The sequence below is a fragment of the Gracilinanus agilis genome, chromosome 1 (assembly GCF_016433145.1).
Source record: "Gracilinanus agilis isolate LMUSP501 chromosome 1, AgileGrace, whole genome shotgun sequence".
Taxonomy (NCBI): Eukaryota; Metazoa; Chordata; class Mammalia; order Didelphimorphia; family Didelphidae; genus Gracilinanus; species Gracilinanus agilis.
In genome coordinates this window covers 393713307-393732711 of record NC_058130.1, presented here as the reverse complement: position 1 = coordinate 393732711, position 19405 = coordinate 393713307, and the positions used below count along the sequence as shown (strand labels likewise).

The 19405-nt window shown below is 33.3% G+C and overlaps 1 protein-coding gene across 1 annotated transcript in view; it reads right to left on the bottom strand.

The window, feature by feature from the left end:
• The window catches only part of TCF4 (transcription factor 4), a 435815-nt gene that overhangs the window by 274107 nt on the left and 142303 nt on the right, over positions 1-19405 (bottom strand). The window contains exons 4-5 of the mRNA XM_044664648.1: positions 7642-7703; positions 4668-4764 (exon numbers count right to left, since the gene is read on the bottom strand). Of these exons, the coding sequence (XP_044520583.1) occupies positions 4668-4764; positions 7642-7703 (159 nt within the window). The remainder of the gene's footprint in view (positions 1-4667; positions 4765-7641; positions 7704-19405) is intronic.

Below are 19405 nucleotides of genomic sequence, written 5' to 3'. Positions count from 1 at the left end.
GTTTTATGAAGAATTACTCTTTGTCAATAAATAAGTTAATGTTCTGGCAAGATCTCAAATAGGGTAGGATTAGAATCATTTACCAAATTAAGGAAATTCAAGAAGGTCACAATGAATTTTCCGACATTACCAAACCAAGCAAATCATCTGATCACTTTTCTTATGAATCTAACAATTAACTAAATCTCTGGGAAAATAAGATGAAAAATGCCACCTTAGATCCTTACATGGCTGAAAAAGGTTTTAGTGGAAAAAAGCATTTTTCTGTAGGAATAAAATGTCTTCCAATAATTCTTTGTAGTATATTATTACTGGTTGGGAAAAATTCTAAAATTGAGATAATCCCTGCTTGGTGCTTTTTCTGGTCACTAAAAATAATCCTGTCTCGATAAAGATTTCCCTAATAACACAGAAAACTCAAGTCCATAGTTCCATCTCTAAGGCATATACCAAAAGAAATATACTGCTTGCCAGGCAGTGGTTGGCCTATGTATTAAAAATGTCAATGTGTGAGTATCAAGGTTAGTGATTTCTCCCACCTCAAATGTTCTTAGAGCACCTAGTGTCTGTCTGTCTGCTTGTCTCTCATTCTTAATACATTCTTTCTAGATTCATACTTACTTGTATGTATGTGATATCTCTCCCATTAGATTGTAAGCTCCTTTTTTGGTTGGTTTTACATCTTTGGAGTGCCCAAACCAAGTAGAATACCTTTCACAAGGCAGGGATAGAATAAACATTTGATTCATTTAATTGAATTTATGTGCATTCAGGAATTATATCATCTGCTCATAATAAAGTGGCTTTATATTTTCTGAACCAAAATTGATTCTTTGGTGAGAAAATACTTTAGGGGTAATGTAACATCAAATCCTACTCAGAGTGATCATATATATATATATATATATATATATATATATATACACACACACACACACACACACACACACACACACACACACACATATATATATATCTGCATGGATTAACTTTATTCACTAAACCATTGGATGAAAAGTGTCTCTTAAATGGAGTCCATTTATTTAGAACCATCTGGATTGATATGGTATTTATATATGTGTGTGTGTATATACAAATATATATACATATATATATATTTAAAGGATGCATGTCTTTCTTACTGACATAGTGATCGCTGTCTTAAACTTCCCAATAGTGTAGAAACCTATGCAGAAGAGCCTGAAAGGTTGGCTTTCTTTTTGATGAAATCCTCAAAATCAAGAAACTCACATCACTTTTTTAAGTATAAGTGGGTGTATGTTTGCTTTAGTATTTTGGTTTAGGGATTTTTTTTCATTAGGAGGTATGAGTATTAATCACTTAACAGTATGTCTTCAATGCAGTAGCTCTGGTAAAGTTATAATTTTCATACTGTTTTGTAGCATGCAGTATATAAATTAAGATTATATTCTAATATACAAATATACAATATTAATGCAAATCTTATAAACTTCCTAAAGGACCAAGATTATGATAAAAGGACATTACTGTATTAGATTTTCACTACAACATACTATCCATGCCTATGTAGTTTATTCTCATAAATGTTAGGTCCAGTCCCAGACATCATGGTTTTATCACAAAGGACAAATATTTATTCCCAAAAGAGAAGTTAGAAAGTGGCCCAGTACTTTGATTTTTCTGGTCATATAAAAGAAAACCTCACAGAATCAACAGTACACTTCAAAATAAAAATCAGGCCATCTACAGCTAATAATTCCTTCCTGTAAAATCAGGGCCACTTATATCTGTGGTAGATACCTAATTCAATCTTGGCCTTGATTGATTCAACAGTCGCAAATCTGATCCTATAAAGTAGCTGACTTATTTCTGATGCTATAGCTCTAGTCCCAATGTGAAATCATGGGAGAATTAAGCCTTTGAAATGTAAAGAAATCCTTTGTAGTTTTAATGAGAACCAGTTACAGATTTTGAGATTAGACATTGGAACTCTGTCAGAAACCTACAGAAAGAGTTAGACAGACACCGCTGTTTCTTAGGCAAGAACCACACTCAAAAAGGTTGTGAGTTTTAAGATGTTTGCATCCAAATAACAGATTGTGATACTGTGCCTGTGTGTCTGTGTCTATCTGTCTGTCTGCTAGCTGTTAAGTTCAAATTGCTGAACTAGACAGTTGGCCTTCTTTTGTACAACTTAACTTATGTGAAAATAAGTTACTTCTAATTTTTTAAAAACTATCTTCTATAAAGATAGTATAACAAAATATAAAAGTATAAAGTTATGGGGGGGGGATCCATTTCATTCTGAATGAAGGTAACCTTAGAGGCAATATCATCAAAGCATATGTTAAAAAATTCTAAGTATTTAGGTTGACACCAGTAGATCAGAAATTCTTTATTGGGATGTTTAACAAGATCTTAAAATTTGCTTTCTTCCTTTTAGTTTTTAACTGAAATCACTATTTCTCCTTTAAGAAAAAATTTTTAAGAGTCATTTGCTCAGTGCCCTCCCAACTCTGAGGGTGACTGCCCTGACCCAAGTCTGACACTGCCCCATTAATGTCAGATAAACCATTTAGTTCAAACACAATTCTTTTCTGTGCAAAAATCTGCTAGAGGTGGAAAATGTAGCAGTTTGTAAACAATGAAGAGCCATGTTTCAGACCAGACAGCTTATCTGACAGAGCAGCTCTTTCATTAAAAGCAGTGGGTGGGAGACTCGTGGACAGAGTTGCATTTCCTATCACAATGCAGTAGACTGTCTTGGCCTCCATATTTAAGAGTTTAATGGGAAGGAGGGCAGACAGGATAAAAGAGCTTGGCTGACATGGATTTTCAGCTTAAACAACAACAAACTGAAAGGAGTCAGCCCTGGGCTGTAGCTAACTTAAATTTTAAATACTGTTCAGATTGAAAAAGCAATCTGGTCTTTTGAATATTTTTCCCCCTTGGGAAATATAGAACATTATTATTATTTAATATGTATGTATTACTTTGTTCTGTTATTTTAATTTATTAAGTTATCTGTACTAAGCCACTTTATTTTTCTCATATGTTAATACACCCCTCTAAAGAAAATAAATATCCATTTAATCAATTTGAATTATTTTAGATCATCAGAAGGATAGTTTTAGGACCCTTCAGGGAAGCTTCTTCTATACTGGTTCATGGCTCAGGCATTCACATGTAAAAACTATTATTTTCTAAATTCTGCCCTCTACTATTTTTATGTTCAAGTATATAAGTTCTTAGAATTGAAATTATTGTTATTATTAAAAACGATTAAACTAAATTTTTAAAGTCTATTTAGAGAGATATTTCCTTGGAAATCTGAGCTTCTCTAAATGAGAAAAATGTTACCTATCAATTACCTATAGCTTTTTAATAGAAGTGTTTGTATGAGTTTGTACCTTATTAAAATAAAACATCAATAAATAAAATTATCATTTAGAAGTAAGAATGGCTTAATGCGATATGTTCATATACCCTATGATTAAAAATAATATGGGGCCCCAATGTCACTTTTAAACACCAAAACTGATGTCATAAGTTAAAATGGAAATGTCAGCCTTTCTCTTCTTATATTGGCATTGAGTCTAATGCCTCAAATTCCTATGATATATAACATTACTTTTAAATGGAAGGCTGATTTAACAACAATGTATGTTCCGATCATGTTTTAAAAATTAGAGCATATTTTGGATACATTAATATTAGAAAACACAGTTGTGATCATTTATCCTTCGTAGGGTCATCCAACTAGTTGAACCAAGGGATTTCACTTAATTTACTGATTGATTCAAGAGAACCATAGCCACAATAAGAGATTACTAATATTTTTAATTACATGTTTATTTAATTTAACAAAGACCATTCATCACTTATACTAAAATAAACAGCTAGAGGGACCTATAAAATGATCTCTTCATTGCTAAGGCAGCTGTGATTAAACTAACATCTCCACAGTGTGGTCAAAGGAATAAAAAATATACAAATGACTCCACAATGAAGGGCATACGGGACCCTAGCTTTTCATCTCAATCAGTGTCTAACCTGGTTTCAGTAAAACAGAATATAGCTGGTTCAGGTCTTTAGTTCCCAGGTCCAGGACTTGACAGTTACACATCCACATTCTGACAGTTTGCTAGGAAATTATCAGTCATTTTACCACCTTATAAACCTATGCATTCTTTTTTTTAGCCTTTAAGTTGAAAATTCATAAGTGATATTGTGTGCAGGCAAAATAGGTGGCTTCTTTTTCTCTACCAAGAAAGAGTTCAAGTTAACAAAAAGGAAAAAATCCATCTTAACATTTCAGCTTCTTCATCTTTTACCTTTCTATACTTCTGCTGCACTAATGCTACTACTTGTCAATAGCTCATTATTTAAATGAAAGTGTTTGGTCAGATTTTATATAAATACCAGTCTTAACATACCAAACTCACATAAAAATTATTAATATGTGTATTTGTTATACATACATATATACATAACAAATTCCATAATTTTTCAGTGGTATACACATATAAAATGGGCCAAATATAGAAGATTAGTTAATTAAGTTACTAAGTTGCATCAAGTAAATTATAAGGTCCTAAAAACCACAACACTAGACATGTTTTTCAAGCAAATAAAACATAAATATTCAGAAAGGAATATATATTTTTCAAAACATATATGCTTACTTTGTATTCTGGAATTGACAAAAGGAGGAGAAAGATTGTCATGTGATCCAAGGTCCCTGCTGGTCATATGTTCATAGTGGGTCCCATCTCCATAGTTCTGTTATCAAAATAATAAATAATATAAGTTAAGAGATTTAAATATAAACATTTACACAAGCAGGAAGGTTGTAGTTATACATGGTAGAAATTTCACTCAATCTGGAATCATAAAATTATAGTTCCTACCTAATAAATACATGGCTGTAAATACTTTACTGGATTTTCCAACTTTAAAATGAATATGATCATGAAAAAAGGGGCTTTGGAATTTCAATACTATTATTATTGCCCATTATTAAAACAATTTTCCTTGGATTACAAATCAAAATGACATTAAGAAACCTTATTTTTACTCGCTTTCACAATTAAGCAGTCCAGATTATAGTATTAAAGTGTTATAAGGAAAAAATTTTTCATTTTGTTTCATTTTAAAGGTTATTTAGATACACTGACATATAATCATTTCTAAAGAACACAAGATGGATCCATTGTGTAATACAATAATTCATGCCAGAATATCTTTTTTATTAAGCGCCCTTACTTTGCATTGTAGAATCAATACTGTATATTGGTTCTATTGCAGAAGAACTATAAGGGGTTAAGTGGGATTATGTGACTTGCCCAAGGCCACACCACGAGTAGGTATCTAAAGCCAAATCTGAATCCAGGACTTCCTGTCCTTAGATCTGGCTCTCAATCCACTGAGTCACATAGCTGCTCCCTCATGCCAGAATATTTTGACATTTATTTCTGATTTTCATGTTATAAGTAACTAATATGTGATTTCAAGAAACATCAAACACATCAGAACATTTAAATAGTACTGACATTTCACACAGCACACAGGCACATAGCTTGTAGATATTCTTAATAGCTGTTCTTTTCCTCTTTATTTTGAAGGCAAAAAAATACTTCAAAAGAAATCACTTTACCCTAACGAGTAATTTACTTTTAATGTGTTGATCCCAATATATATATATAGAGAAAAGCAGATTTTTGTTATTTTATCAAAATGTTTATTACATCTTGATATAATGCTTAAAATGGCCAAAAAAAATCCTCTTGTTCAACAGCCTTTACAGTTAGAGAAGTCTAGATTAAATCTACTTAGAAGGTTGGTCTATACCCATCGGTGTTTTATAAGTCTTAATATTTTATACATATAACTGTTTTTTACTTTTTATTGAAATCTACAACCCAGTATCTTATCCAAAGGGCAGACTCTGCCCCCCCCCCGGAAAAAAGATGGGCTCAGGATGAATATTAAAACGTATTTTACTTTCGGTGAGAGACTATACCAGTCTGCTAAGCTCTGGCAAAAGTATTCTATATCTACCACGTTTTATATTTATTCAAACAAATTAAAGAGCACTGAAATTTTAAAACTTTACAAATTCGCCCATGTGCAAAACTACCCCATGATTTAAAATGACACAATAAGAACTTGGATTTTGCAAAAAAAAAAGAAAAGAAAGAAAGAAAGAAAATACAAATAAAATTATAACAAGTTCAAAATTGTTCACTGAGATATCTTTAGATGAGTTTTCAGAAAAATTGATGAAAACAAAAAAGAAGTCTGGATGATTCTAACCTGGCCATTTTTCAGAGAGGGGAACAAAACTATCATAATACAGACAAGGCAAAACCACAAGAAATCCAATAAATCTGAATATCCTCATAATCATGAGAAATGCAGTAATCTCCTACACTTACTGTTGAGAGGAATGAATTTCCTTCTTTGAGTAAAGACTGTAACATGAGGAGGAAGAAAATTTTCCTCAGCCCATCCATCTAACATATTAGAATATCAGACCTGACAGCTGGTGCAAGGACTCAACAAAGTGATTGGTAAGTATAAAGAAAATGCTTTACTTTAAAAACTAAAGTTAGGATGACAGTGCCAAAGAACAAGTGGAAGTGTAGAGACCCACGGGACTCTAAAATATTCTGATTTTGACAATTTTATTTCTTGATATGCCTCTGATGCCAAAATAAAGTCCTTCTCCAATAAATATAGACCACCCCCACCAAAGCAAATTATAGATAAATCCTTCTCAGCTTTAGTTTAGTTTTGTTTTTCCTACTAAGCTAATAGCTTTGGTTTATCTCACTCATCCCCCCACACACACAAATTTGCACATCCCAACATATATAAAATATGATAAAACATGCTACATGAGGATTTTTTTTTCATTTTTATGGGGATGGGCAATTAGGCATTTGATTCAATGAAGCCTAGCTGTATGCCAATATCATTAAACACTGAAGTTGACAGGAACCTCAGAAATCATCTAGTTCATTTCTCTCATTTTACGGATGTGGAACTGAGGCTCAGATAACTAAGTACTTTATTCCCAGGTCACTTGGACATAAGAAATTAGTTACAGAGCCAAGACTAGAATGCCCATGCCCTAACTCTCCATCTAAATCCCCTTTCCATTAAACCACAGCTAAAATTAGACAAATAATAAGGAAAAAAAACAATGAAAAAGAGCTTCATGAAGATGATAAGGAAACAGTATAATTTGAATGTGCCCAATTAGTGATCAAATATTCTTGTGGTAAAATAGTAGTAACATATTTCTGAATCAAAATCACTTTCCAGACTCATATATTTAATAATACCTAAGAGTCATAAGCTACATAGCCAATTCTTTTTATCATTGTTTCTAAGCTGCCCACCCTACCACATATCATTTCCCCCAATATTGGATCAATCCCTGAATCATGCTTCTGGTCAAGGAAAGCAGGTAGGTAACAGAATCAGATAAGACATTAAAGGGGGGAAAATGTAATTCTAAAGACAAGCTGATCAGCTATCAACTTAGAATGCACTAATTTCTATAAAGTCAGGTGTATGAAACTTACATTACATTTGTCAATTTACATATGCAGGCTGTCTGGTCATGGAGAAAAAAAGATTAGATATACTTACCCTGGATGGACTTGGATGTCCTCCATTCCCCCAGGACCCTGAGCTAGTTCTGTCTTCTACATCTAGGGACAAGGAAAAAAGTTCTTTAGGCTTTATTGCAATAATTCTTTCTTTTTGTATGTGCACTTTTAAATTAATGTTTCAAATTAATCTCCTGTTGCCTTTAATTAAGAATCAGGCACAGGGCTACCATGATGATAGTGGCTTCTGACCCAACTACTTAAATTAACTCATTTAAATTCACAGCAGAAATGAACTGGACCCTCAGGAACCAGAGGTTTGAACATAAAAAATTATATCCACCCTTCAGTGTTTTATGAATCTGAATTTTTTGTACCATTATAACTATTCTTAAATTTTTATCAAAATCTATAACTAAATAGGCTTCTCAAACTTTTCTTTTGTCTTTAATGAAAAAAATGAGCTGACATAAAGGGAAAAACCCCATATATAAATATAAATGACTTGGCTGCATCCTTTCTTCAATGTTTAAAGACACTTCTTGCCTTTTACATGAGAAAACCATGTACATGTATCATCAACTATAAAGTAAAATAAGGCCATATATGAACTTGTATTTAATAAATATTTTCTTTTACTTTTTCCCAAATAACAAAGAGAAACTAACATGCATTTTATTAAAACTTGTCAATTTGAAAGTACTAGAGATACAAAGACAAAACAAAACAAATTCTTATGCCTCTGAGAGCTATAATAGTCTAGTCAGGAGGTATACAACAGGAACACCAATAAATGTGATACAAGAAGACTGTGATAAAGCTAAAAAGGCCACAAAACATTGGAATTACTATAAATTCTATTACCTACTAAATAACAGTACTGGATAAATGAAATAAGCTTAGTGCCTCAACTGGAAGAGCTAAAATATGAGAGGTATAGTTTAAAAAGTAGTATGTTATTTAAACACATCACCATTAGAAGACTTAGTTAATATGAAAGGTAATATCAAATTTCTTTGAATAAACATCCTTGGTAAAAATAAAATTAATTATGACTTCATTGAAGATAACAGAAAGCCATCACAAACTTCCCATGAAAGAATCGAGGAGGAGTTGTGAAAATTTGGTCCTGTAGATATAGTTCCATTTATTGTTTCCTAACATTTCAATGATACTGTTTATTCCTTTAATACTACTACCACCACTCTTTATTGGTTCTATTTTATTATCAGCATGTGATCATCATGGCATAATTAATTGATTTATATGTAGAGAGTACAAGGTACATGGTGTTTCCATATATCTTAAGAAGTCAACAACAACAATTCACTAATTATTAGCAATGAACTTGAACTGTTCTTTTTTTAAAGTTGCTTTTAGTTATACAGTTAAGAAGAAGAAATCTTGTTACTTCAAAAGATATCCTGACTGCAAAGAGATTTCCTCCATGGACAGTCAAAATCAGTGTATTTTATGCTTTAAGGCAGGTCAAGAAAACCCTTGGGACTGCATCAAGGCCTGTGAGAAGACACAAACCTTCTCTAAATCTACTCTTAAAAACAACCTAAGTTGCAATGTGTATGGTTTTCTGAAGAATTCTGCAAAATGATTTTTCAGGCCTCTCGATTTTTCACACTAATGAGATGTGTGTCCTTTGAAGTCATCCTAATCCAAAAGCAGAAATCAAGTATTTTAAATAGAAAGTGTATAAATAATATCCTTCTTCCATTACAAGTTCTTAAGAATTTATTACCCCCATTCTCACAGTTAAAGAAACCAACATATAATTTATTCCTAAAATGAAGTATATGGATTAATGAAGTAAATTTAGTGCCTATACTGGAAAGCCTAAAATATGAGAGGCATAGTTAAAAAGCAAGCATGACCAAGCCTCAAGTTAAAAGGAAGAAGAAAGTTAAGAAAAACAATATTTGAATTCATCTGCTTCCTGGGATGTATATATGAGTTCTACTACAGTGGTTGAATCATTTGTTTTCCATTTTTAAAAAATGTATTAGTTAAACATGAATAAATGATGAGAGGAAAGGGGGAAGCACTATATAAATGGTAAACTGAAAGGAAATAATGTTTGAAAGAGAAAGGAAAAATAAGAGGAAGAATTAGGATTGGGTTTCTAATCCCATTTCCTGTTATGTGCCTTGCAATCTCAGATCAAGGCTAAAGCTTTGCAGGGGTTCTTCATATGCCTCTTCTGTCTACGTGAAAAAGTAAAGATGACGGTCAACTAGCAGCCAGCTAATTAACAGGCAGCTAAAATACATCAAAACTTGAGTATTCCCAACTGGGCATTTTCAAAAGCGAGCAATCCACTAATTAAAAATGTTGGAAGTCAAGCTTTTTCAAAGCAGGTTAAATACTAGTTGGGTTCCTTCACACATGGATTCCCAGCCAATCAGATAAGGCTGCTCTTTTTTCTACCTATTTTCTTTATGCCTCTCCCTCCTGTGTAGTTCTCCTACTCAATCACATTTCTTTTCTGCTCCTATTTGTTGTTCTTTCTTTCATTTCTTAAGCATAAGCAAAGCCTGAGGCTCTCATTTGACAGTCAGGATGAACTGCTAACCGGAGTTCCTCTGAAATGGTCCTCTGATCTAATTTTAATTTTGGTATAACTGATGTTGAACTGGGAGACAGAATAATAACAATGGACAACTGAAACTTTATAGGTCATTTTATGATCCTAAATGTTATTAGTTTGAAAAACAAAACAAAACTCCTTAAATCAGAGCTAGCAATTAGTTAGCAAATATTTACTGAGTGCCTACTGTGTGCAAAAAAATTATGAGAAATATTGTTCATGAACCAGGATATTCTTCTAGGAAATGACTTAAATTACTGAACAATATAGCAGCCAAGTACAAAATGAAACTAGTGCAAGCTAAAAATGTAAATAAAGTTGACTCGATTGAGTCTTTGACTCCTCTCCCTACTTCACTTCACTTCACTTTCTGAGAAAGGAATTAAAAAAAGGGAAGTACATAAACCATATAAGAGAAAAGGAAAGAAGCAAGCAGCTGGCATAATCCCAAGGTAGAATCATGAATTCCAATAAGAAACATTGAGCTAAATTCAATTCAATTCTCTAAGCATTTTTAAATGTATAGCAGGTGTGGCATTGGGCTAGACTCTTCCCACACAAATACAAAAACTCTTTGGGGATCAGAGTTGTTCATGGAGAGAGAATATATTCTTACGAAGCCATCTTTTTATTTTTTTGTTCATTTGATTAGAATAGGTTAAACTAGGTTCAAAAGAAAGAAAATTAAAAGTAAAAAGTCAAATATAGTGAGAATTCAAAAGTTTCTCCTTCTTTTATCCCTAACAACAATTATAACTGCAGAGAGGAAAAATAAAGCTTTGAGATGAGAACAATTTTTATTTATGTATCTTTTATTTATCTTTCATCATATAATTGTTTAAACTTCAAGTCTGCTCAGCTGATAGAAACCTTGAAGAGAACCAAACTGGGTTCTAGATCTGGCCCTCAACTGGCTGGGGGTAGGGGAAGTGCAAGGTGAAGTACTGTCTGGCAGGACCTGTGTAATCTGATTTCATCAGTGCTGAGGAACTCAAACTTTGGGTAAGGAACCATACCTTCTCTGTACCTCAGTTTTAGACAGTTATTTGGGAAAATAAAATAATTTGTCCAGAATTATAGCCAGTATATGTCTGGAGGTGGGGCATCAACTCAGGTCATCACCAGACCAGATTTTTATATATTACATCACATGGCCTCCACCGGATAAACTACTTTAGACTTGGTGTTCTTAAACTGAGATCTTTGAAGCCCTAATGAGTCAAGGAATTGATTTTCAAGGGTCTGGGAACTTGGATGGGAAAAATGTTACATCTTTATTTTCATTATCCTCTAACTGAAGTTTGGCATTTCCTTCCATTTTAAATGAAAGTAATACAGAGGTCTAGAGGATTTATAAGACTGCCAAAGGGGACCATGATTAAAATTAAAAAAAAAAAGAACCTCTATCTTAGAAAAAATACTCTCTATAAATAAGAAGGATGAGTTTGAGGGCCTGCAAGGTATCTTCTACCTCTGAATCTTTGATTCTATGATCCCTCTCTGAGCCTTGCTTTTCCTCATCTATTAAGTGTAGAGTAGACCAGATAATTTCTAAGGTCTTTTTCAACTCTGATAAGTCCCTGGTTTTATAGTCCCTTCAAGCTAAAAAAATCCTATCACTGAACTTCAAAAGGCCAGTTTGTTCTGAATTCACTATCAACAAGTATATGTGGAAAGTTCACATATACAAGATATTATGTGAGTCTCTAAGGATGTGGAAGATAAAAAAAAAATATGATTCTGACCTTCAAGCAGCATAGAATCTAGTTTGGGAGCTAAGATACAAAAAATACTACTATATGGTGACACATCAATTGCATATCATATAATCCAGGTAGTAAATGCATTCACAAGAAAATGTCACTGCAAACTGGGGTGCCCAGAAAAGACTTCACATGAGACATGAGTCTTGGGCTAACTTTGAAGTAAGAGCAGAACTCATATGGCTGGGGAAGGGGGCAGAATAAGAATATAAAGAATTCTAGGTAGGGATTATAGTGATAAAAAGAAAAAAGCATGACCACAGAAATAAATAATAAACATGTCTCACCTTTAAGGGGCAATGAGTAGACAAATTTGGTAGAAGTAGAGAATTTAGATGCCATAGAGAAAAATAAGATTGGGCCAGAATATTGAACTCTAGAAATGGTAAACTAAAAGTGTTGATTCATTTGATAGGCAATGGAGTAACTCAAAGGATTCTTACACGGAGAATGACATGCTCAAAATGTCACTATTGAAAAATTAATCTGGTGGTGGTATGCAGGAAGAACAGAGGGGGGGGGAGCAGTTGAAAGGCAGAGGCCTCAGCAGTAGATTATTGCAGCAGACTCAAAACTTAATTGTGAGGTAGGACTTGTGGAAGAAAAAGATGTTGCTCAATTTTACAAACCTTTAATTTGAGATAACAGACAGGCTACCATTTAGAAATAACCAGTAGATAGAACCGCTAGCCCAAAGTTCAGCAGAGAATAATAGAAAGAGTTAAAGGTGGAGATCTAATAGTCAAAAGCATAGGGTGATAGTTATGCACCAGAAAATTGTTGAGCTATTCAAAATGGGGAAGGGAAAGACACACAGACACACAAGATGTTGGACTAAGTCTTAGGATATATACACAATATGGGGGACAGGAGAGAAAGAAATATAGACAAAGAAGTTAGAGAAGCAATGTCCAGGAAGGAAAGTAGAAAATAGGTAACATTATGGGTAATATTAAAGAATGACCTATTTCTTTCAATTGGAAGGAGCTGCATTATTATTTACTGTGTTTATAATTCTTTTTTCTCATACTGTAAATAAAATAAGAGTAGAATCAGAGAATTATGAAAAAAGTTCAGTTCTGGTGCTCCCTTTTCCAAGAGACCTTTCCTCATTCTCAACTCAGTTATTAATGCTCTCTACCTCCTCAAATTATTTGATATTTATTTATTTATATAGTTTTGTGGACCTACTCACCTCCCTGCATCCACACTAAAATACAAATTCCTTAAGGGTAACATCTTTTTTCTTTGTCTTTATAAACACAGAGCCTAGCAAACTACCTAGAACGAAGGAGACAATAAATGTTGAATTCAAAGTCTTTCCCTTACTCACTTAAATTGGCCAAGAAAAGCAGAGGAAATAAGGATTTATACTTTGAAAGACATGGATATCTATCCCACACAGACTATATGGTTTGCAAGTGAGCCAAAGGCATCTCAAACATCACTCAGAAATTTAGGGAGATATTCAACACGCAGGTGCAGTCTTCAAAACTAGAAGAGACATGAGAAAACATGTGAGATAAGCTATGGAGGGAGAAAGGTGCATATAGGATAATGCAGATCGAAAAAGCAAGTTAAACTTCCATCTGAAGTAAACAATCCTCAATTAAGAAGTGAATCTGCTTTAGACAAAATGACAAGAAGAGAGAAAGGTGAAGGGTGAGTTAGGCCTTCCAAAGAGCCAAACCTTTGACATTTCCAACATGGATGAAGGAGATAACTGCAGGATCAGTTCAGGAAACTTCAAAGTCTCTTGAAGAAATCTTTGCAATAAGATAAACACATCTAGATAGAGAAACCCCTTAATTCATTCAGGGGTCTTGCAACCAGACATAGGATTAAGAAATTAGTTTTAAAAGAGGTTGAGGGGGCAGCTGGGTAGCTCAGTGGATTGAGAGTCAGGCCTAGAGACAGGAGGTCCTAGGTTCAAATCTGACCTCAGACACTTCCCAGCTGTGTGACCCTGGGCAAGTCACTTGACCCCCATTGCCTACCCTTACCACTCTTCCACCTATAAGTCAATACACAGAACTTAAGGGTTTAAAATAAAATTAAAAAAAAAAAAGAGGTTGAGAAGATTAACAACAAGGCCGATCTGAACTGCCTTTGCCTAAAAGCTCAAGACTTTTTAAAAATAGCAGCCTTTTTAGAAGGACTAATTTTGGAAAGAACTAAAACAATGGGAATATGGAATAGGAGAAACTAAGAAAGATCAAGGCCTAGTTCCCTTAAAGTTTAATTGAAAATCAGATCTAAGACTTCTTATAACTTCTAAACTTTCTCTTTTTGTTTATATTTTAAATCTCTATATGTTTTCCTGTAGTTACTAAAAATAAAGCCCTCAGATATTTTAAGGAAGGGTATTTATTCCAGAGACAGTAGTTTACATGAGAATTTGGAAACCTCAGTCTCTTATATAGGTAATGTGAAAGCAGAAAATCCTAAGTAAAAGGAGTAGTAGCAGTGATTACCATGGTAGATGAAAGAAAGTAGTTCATGAAGAGGCAGTCCAGGATGGAAGTAATTAACAGACAGAGGTTAAAAATGGCAGAAGGTGCCACAGATTGGGTCAAGATAGGAAGAAGTATCTTCATTAAGATATTCAAGAAGTATCAATGATAAGTAACTATTCAAAATCATTAATAATGCTACAGAGATATAAAAGAGAATTAGGGCTAAGAAAAGACCAATAGACTTGGGGATTAGGAAATCAATCTGAATTTTAATGTTGGAAAAGTTCTTTCAATTTTCTAGTAAAAATTTCTTTTTAAAAGATGAAGGAACCCAAGTGATTTGTCCACAATCACACATATAGAGAGAGCAAAGCTGAAACTAGAATTCAGTACTCTTTGTATTCCATTATACTACCTCCAATATGGTTGACTCCTTTGCCTTTTAATATCTCCAGGGACAGAAATTCCTTGCCTTTCAAAACCCTTCAACATTTTTACCCTTCCACCTATGAAGTTGTGAATGGTTTAGGATATTTAAAATATTTTTTATGACTCCTAGGTTTATCACAAAGGGCAAGTATCATTAAATATTCTCCCTGACTATTGAACTTGGGTAAATAACACCCTCACATAAAAACTTCACAAATCCGATCTTCTCTATAAATCCCTTGGCAACTCATACAGTTTCAGTTTTAAGTATTTGATTTAGTGGCTTTTAAATTTTTGCATAATAATTGCTTTTTATTCGTCCTTATTTTATACCCTTTACATAATGAAATATAACTTCTTAGACAATGTGTGCTGACCAAAGGTCTGGACTACATTTAATCAATTTTGGAAGCATTTTCCATAACTAAGTGCAGTTGTACTGTCTACCAATTTGCCCATGAAAAAAATTAATTCTCTTTCTGTACTTGACCTACCCTATTAGTTCTGTGTTCCTAGAGAGGTACATTCATCATTTCCATGTTTAAAACACAGTTCATCCCATTCATAATTCCTAGAGCACTCTGGAATTTTATAGAACTTCTATACTACACAACTAATTGAAGGAGTATTTCAATATTGCCATAATAATCTGCACATTTCTCTGCTGGAGAAATGTGGGGATTTGGAAACGAATGCTTCCATATATTCAGATGGAGTCCTGAGAATGAAGTAGTTAAGTTACTTGTGAAAAGGTAATCATGAAACATTGTGAGGTCTATACCATCTCAAATCTTTCTCTCTGCAACAGACACTATTAGATATCCTCTACACCATTACTGGAAAATCACAGACTGCGTACATCTGTAGCTCCAACTAATTTCCTAGTCCAGGAAGAACCCTTGGCTGGGCCCTCAATACAAACTGAGATGGCATATGCTCTCCGTCAGTGCCAGATGAATTTAGAGTTCAAAATATTTCATCAGCAAAGAGCGTGCTAAGGATGTGCACATTTTCATTAGCACCCAATATAATAAGAGCTCTGAGTGTAGAGTTATTTGTGTGTCAAATATTGAGTACTACTACAGATGTATGGGAAGTTGAGAAGCACTGAATATTGACAGAAGACACATTCAGTGCCCATGAGTCTGGTTTTTCCTTCCTGTACTCCTGCCCTGTAGGAAACAAGATGGTCTTCATAATGAATGATTTCAGCCTTTATGAGAAAATTTCCAACACTGCCTAGATTTGATGGAGCTAATGATGAAAATGTGATTTTTGTTTGCCACTTTAAACTTGAAGATTCTGTTGCATGAAACCTTGAGCTTTCTCACTTCAAGTGAGAAGTGGAGCATCCTTGCCCCCCTCCATCATTCTGAGAAGTATGTCCATATCAAACATGTCTGAAAAGGGAAGGGAAGAAAGGAATGTGACCTCACATCTCATACCAATGCCATACAGTAAAAAAGATGAAGGAATTTGATGTACTGTAGAAAATACAAAAAAAATTTTTAAAGCAAAGATTTTCCTTTAAATTCCAAATGTTTTTCCCTAATAATGTGACCTTTAAAATATACATATAGAGAAAACAATTGTTTTCATTACATTTTAAGTGAACTGTTCTTCAAATTGAATGCTCACTAACTTCCAGGAAGACTTTACATATATATATGTAAAGTCTTCCTGGAATTTTATACATATTTATAGACATATATATTATATACATATAATATATATAAAATCTTCCTGGATATATATTTTATACAAATTCATAGAATTATATATATTATATATGTATAATATATATAAATAAAACCTTCCTGGAAAATATACATAAATATACATACATGCATATATACATATATACATACATATATATATATATCCTTTCACAGGAATGATTTACACCCATTTTGTTAACATTGCAAGATAATATGTTCCCTTATCTTCTGATTAAAACAATCTAGACTGATAAAGGTCACTCATAGAATCTAGAGTCAGGATGGATCTTAGAGATCATGTAGCACAACCCACTCATTTTATATACGAAGACACTGAACTTCCAGTCACACAGGTAGAAATCAGCCAAGCCAGATTGTCTGACTCCTAATCCAATGCATTCTCCACTCTTAATATCCTGCCCGTCTCCATCATAAAATGACATATTTGTTGTGTTTTTAAAATGACACCATCAATGTCACTGATGTCTACTAATCTGAAATACAAGGTGCTACATAAAGATTCATAGCAATGCTAAGTAGATATTTCTTTTGCAAATAAGACATAACGAACTATTGGTTTTGAATTTTTATCAAGTCTCTCTCTTTGAGGATTATTAATAAACATCTCAACTGAATAACATGTGCTCAATTACCTAGATGATCAGCTGACTTAAACTGAAAACAACTTATATTCAAAAATGGGCACCAAGGCAGCTAGGTGACACAGTGGACCTGGAATCAGAAAGACGAGTTCAAATCCAGACTCAGACACTCACTAGTTATATAACTCTAGGAAGTTATTTAACCTCAGCCTGCCTTGGTTTCCTTATCCGTTAAAAGGGAGTGATACCACCTATTTCCCAAGGTTGTGAGAATAAAATGAGATAATATTTGTAAAGTCTGTTGTAAAACTTAAATCACTATGTAAATGATGACTCTTATTACTAGCTATTAGTAAATGAAAGATTAATGATACTGATACTAGTTAGCATGCCAGCTCTGTTACATCATGAAACATGTAATATCCTGTTCAGTTCCATGGAGGCTACTGATGTATACAAACAAGGGTATTCATGTAGAAGAGGTTTTCAATGTAAAGGAAGGCTAATCCCTCTAAAATCCCTAATCAGATGACAACAGTCCAAATCATGCCTAGGTTGCTTACTGGAGTCACTTAAACTACTTAAGCCTCATAGTTTTGTCTTCTATAAAATAAGGAGGAATATTAGATAGCCTCTAAAATCATTCCCAGTTTTACAATTTTGATCAACCCTCTGAATAGGGAAAGCCTTTAATGAGGAAATCACTTGAATCAATGTTAATATTTGAGATATGAGTACACTAAAATTCCTTTATAAGATCCTGGATACTTTCTTCTCTTGTGGAAATACTCATTAAACACTTCAGGTCACATATGCATAAAATGATGTGAGGGGAAACATTTAAAAATATCTGAACCCAATTCGTCACACTAAAGGACAAAATAATATTTAATGTGGTTACTTTAAGACTCAGACTAGCAAAGTGTTATTGTGTTTTTAAAGCTCAAATAATTTTAATAACATTATTTTAGGTTGTCATCATTTAGTTCCTCCCCATGTTTACTTTCAATACATACATAATGCAGGTAATATATGAGAACAGAAAGTATTTAGAAACAGTACTTTTGAAACAGCAAAGGAATAAATTTGGAAACAGAAAAATTCAATTCTGATGCTAGATAATTCAAATATTTTCAATGGTATAAAATACACAGATTTTATACACAAAAACTTAATTTTTAAAATCGGTCTTTAAAAAGTCTTGCTGATGAACAACTTATACTTACTATAAAAAATAAAGAAAGCTAGGATGAAATAACCAACAGTTTTCTCTACTCTTCCTCTTTGTTTCCCTTGGGTGCCATTTTTATGGAACGCTAGGAAGGGGAATGTGAGCTTAATTGAAATGTTTGTACATTGTAATTGCTGTGAATTTACAATATTCTACTTCTCCCAAATGACACCTCTTCTTTTCTTCTCTTTTTTTATTTCCCTTTATACTTTAAAAATGCTACTTCCTTTTTCTTTTTTTTTAATCTCTCCCAATAGTAAATTATCATAATAAATCCTATCCTTATTACTTTCCTATTTCATATTAGACCAATGTTGGATAAGATACTAATTTTAAACACTGGCCTTTCAAAAGCGAACTAAGCAAACAAATAAAAAACTCCTGGAAAAAAAGAAACAAACTACCAACTAACACTAACAACTCATTTCCAAATCTAGAATGTATCTACTTTGCTACAAATTCACTCCTATAAAGGCAGCTCTAATATTATCCTTTCAATAGTGAAGTTCTTTCACTTACATTAACATCCTAGTCTGTGACCTGAAAATGACAAGCTATCAATCCTGCATGTTATCTTCAGGGGTCATGTCTTAGTTTTAGGCCAATTTTCTTTGTATTTAGACTTAAATGTGCAAACCACACTATATTACTCTGCAAAACATCAATGAGAAGGCTTAATTAAGTAACACTGACAGATAAATCCATTTCTTTCGCAGTAATCAAATCAAAGCAGGTTGACATAACACAGGAGCTTAATACAGTTATTCCCTTGTAATTGGAAAAAGGCCCTTTACTTCTCATTAAAGCAATCTTCTGGGTATTGGTATAATAAGAAGGCTCAGGGCTTTAATACTGCCCTATAAAAGTCTCAAGATACAGACCCCTTAAGCAAACAAGCCAGATTATCTAATTCCTTGATCAGAGCAGAACATGTAGTTCCTACTGTTTCAAACTACTAATTCTTTATCTCCATTAAAATTAAAAAGAAGTAAATCAGTATAAAATG